Source organism: Notothenia coriiceps, unplaced genomic scaffold (assembly GCF_000735185.1).
Source record: "Notothenia coriiceps isolate Sejong01 unplaced genomic scaffold, NC01 NC01_scaffold00011190, whole genome shotgun sequence".
Lineage (NCBI taxonomy): Eukaryota > Metazoa > Chordata > Actinopteri > Perciformes > Nototheniidae > Notothenia > Notothenia coriiceps.
The window spans coordinates 114657-118049 of record NW_011343891.1 but is presented as its reverse complement, the minus strand read 5'-3'; the positions used below and the strand labels follow the sequence as shown (position 1 = coordinate 118049).

General features: G+C 39.4%; 1 protein-coding gene across 1 annotated transcript in view; it reads right to left on the bottom strand.

Annotated features, from left to right (window-relative positions):
• Nucleotides 1–3393, bottom strand: part of LOC104946576 (disks large homolog 1-like) — a 32089-nt gene that overhangs the window by 22513 nt on the left and 6183 nt on the right. Inside the window, exons 4-5 of the mRNA XM_010772442.1 lie at nucleotides 3330–3334; nucleotides 1795–1906 (exon numbers count right to left, since the gene is read on the bottom strand). Coding sequence (XP_010770744.1) covers nucleotides 3333–3334 — 2 coding nt within the window. The 3' untranslated portion in view covers nucleotides 1795–1906; nucleotides 3330–3332. The remainder of the gene's footprint in view (nucleotides 1–1794; nucleotides 1907–3329; nucleotides 3335–3393) is intronic.

Sequence of the window (3393 nt, the reverse complement as noted above, 5' to 3'; positions counted from 1 at the left end):
ACACACCCCACACACACACACACACACACACACACACACACACACAACTCTCTGATGTTTTATCAGGTCAGGCGTGGGGGGGTAGACTAAGTGAACAGTAACAGCAGTAGAGCAATGGATGTTCTACTTTCAACTTTGGGTATAAGCGAAGTTAAAGCTCGTTTGCACCCTGAAGCTTCACACAAAGAAGAGATTCACTCAAGATGCCCTGAACGATGTGAGGGTCTCAGGACAGAGGGGGTCGTATTTCTAGGCTGTATAAACTGTAAAGCCCAATGAGATCAATATAAAATGTGGGATATTGGGCTATATAAATACACTTTGATTGATCGATTGAATATCATTGGGTCTCAATTTATTTTATATTATGCTATTTAATACCAGTAATCCCATTTGATGTACTGTCATCACTTACATAATTTTGTCCTTTAAGACACTAGTGTGAAATTAACTTGCAAATAGATTTTTTTATTGCGGCATACAAATAGTTAATAGTTGAGGCCACAGTGACCAACACATTCAAATCATTTCATCCTTGAGCCCAAGTAGACGTTTGAGAGAAGTGTTAAGAAATTCCTTCCAGGCATAAGGAATATCACCTTCACATTCATTTCAATTCAAAACTATAGTTGAATATTATGCATTTTCAAAGACAATAAAACCAGCTTATAGGCAGCAAATGAATAGAACCGTAGTAAGAACCAACCCAAACACAATACAAGCAGTATTAACTGTAAGGGGACATGTTTCCTGATACACAAACATAACTGTATTAAAACAGCTTTTCACTATAAAGCAAAGTAAGTCCATATTAAATCAAATTCCCCAAGGACTATCAGCAGCAGAAGATCAAAGCCAATTTGTGTGCAGTGTAAACCTATGTTCAAACCACACAATGCCATTTCAGCAAGATCAACAAACGAGACTAGTTGCATGAGCCCATCTCTAAATAAAATGTTTCTGAACTGAATTGATTCCCCTTGTCATATTATGTAATGAAATGTAAACCGATGTCCAAACAGCCAGCCTGCATAAACGATCTGTCCATCTAACTGAGCTCTCTGCAGCCACCAGCCCCTCCGCATGGCTACAGAGGAGACGTGTTGTCACCAGTTAATAATTGTACTTCCTGTATCATAAATGTTTCTATTTAGGACAAGTGATATGTTAGACACAAAAAAACAATCAAAGTCTTACCTCTATGTTTTCTCATTTTGTACAACCATTTTTCTTCTGTGTAAACAATAGCAGGGTGAACATTGCCCCTTTTCTCTTCATAATCTGCATCCTTAAGTAAAAAATAGTATTAAACCAAATGGGCACAGATACATAACGTGGTGCAACACAGTGAAATAAAAATACCTTTAGAGGTTCTGACACTAATTCTGACAAAAGACAATAACTAGATCATGTATTTACGGAATCAAAGCAAATGTACACTATCTGACAGATATCAGCTAAATAAAACCTGAAAAATCGAAATATGGTGAACCCATAATAACGATGACAACTACAAGGAAATCTCTGCCACATGACCATATAAACATATATAATGGGATTCAGTATATTAACCAACCGGACAAAATGTCATAGGTACAGGGGGATAATTGCCTTCTCATCATACAGTAGATTCTCTGGAAATCATAGCAGCACTTTTCTAGAGTCGTGCAGCCCTACCCGTAAGCTCAAGTTTGCCACCCAGAAACTGAGATCACTCTCAAGTTTGATTCTCTGGGCAGAGATGTCTTGCAGTTTTCCCAAGGCGCTGATACAACACAAGCAGAGGTGTCTTACCTTGTTGGGGATCAGTGGGCTGGTTGCTGGCCGGGGGCTGGCTGGACCGTGGCTCGGGCTGGTGGAGCTGACTTTAACTGGCCCGGGGCTAGTTGGACTGGAAACAGATAGCAACGAGAGAGGGTGTCTAGAGGTTCATCTGAAAACTGTCTGATATTATTCTGCACTTCTACATCTGAATTCCCAAAAGCAGACAAATTGCAGTGTTGGCTGCAATATGTCAACAAACTTATGTGAAAAACATGCTTTTTCATTTAAATCTTTCTGTGTGTTCTGGAATTTGTTGGAAATAAATAGTAATGTGTACAGTAAGTTAGCCTGAGCAGGATAGCTAAAGAACAATATATGTTCAATTAAGAAGAAGGACCGCCTGTAGTAACTTCAACAACACCTACAGCAGGGGTGCCCAATACGTCGATCGCGATCAACCGGTAGTGTGGGTAGATTACGTGGCATTGAAAAAAAAAAACTTTTATTTTAATTTTTTTAAAGGCAGCCTATCATCCACCCTTACTATGGCATTTGCCACTTGATTGACGTACAGGTAAGCCAGTCTGAGTTGTATTGTGCCATACGGGTTCATGCCGCTATGAGGGGGCCTCACCTCCTCATCTGAAGCGCAAATGCGGCGCACTATTATGCGCTTATGCGGCGCAATTATTGTAAGCGCGCCACAGTTTATCCGCTGTTTAGTCCACTCCGACCTTGTCAGGTATTGACATTTCAATAAATGAAGAACACAGAATTTATGTGATTATACTAAATGATACCAAAATACAAATAAACACCACTGCATATTTACAACTGTTTCATATGGATAACTGTTAAATCCTTGGAGTTACAAAAAAGTCCCTTCCATGATCCTCTTATAAGTGTAAGTGTGTGTGTGTGTGTGTGTGTGTGTGTGTGTGTGTGTGTGTGTGTGTGTGTGTGTGTGTGTGTGTGTGTGTGTGTGTGTGTGTGTGTTGCTGCTGTATTTTGTTGTGATGATTTACGTGATAGAGTGGGATGATGTTGCACAATGTGTTGAAAACCTCTGGTGAACAGAAACACATATTTATGAAGCGTTGTGTTTAACAGGATGATATCCAAATATTAACACCACTTTATAATTTTGTTAGTGTTAATGCAATTGCCAAAAGTAAAAAAGCTATATTAGTCTATAAAATAACTACATAAGGGTCTCATAACACATGTCACCACCACTAAGATAAAGACAGCCAATGTTACTGACATATTTTAAAATGTGGAAAGGTGTGAAACTGTTGACTTTGAGACAAGGGAACAGGAAGTGCTAGATGCCTAGTAATTTCTGGGTTTTTGGGACTTATCCCTGTACCACTGTTTATAGTAGATGGAAGTTAACTGAATTGAGGGAGGCACATGAAAACGCTTGCTTACAGTCCTTTACAGTAGCAGCCCCCACACCTCCTGGCGCTGAAAGCAGGTCCATAGTTACAACCCAGTCTCACGGCATTTCGTGTTATTGTCACGACATTTAATCTATTGATTCTTGTTCACCAACACGATTTTCCCCTTTCTTTCGTGTCACACAGAACAATTTTAAAAGCAATGTATTTCTATTGGTAGTATGTTTCG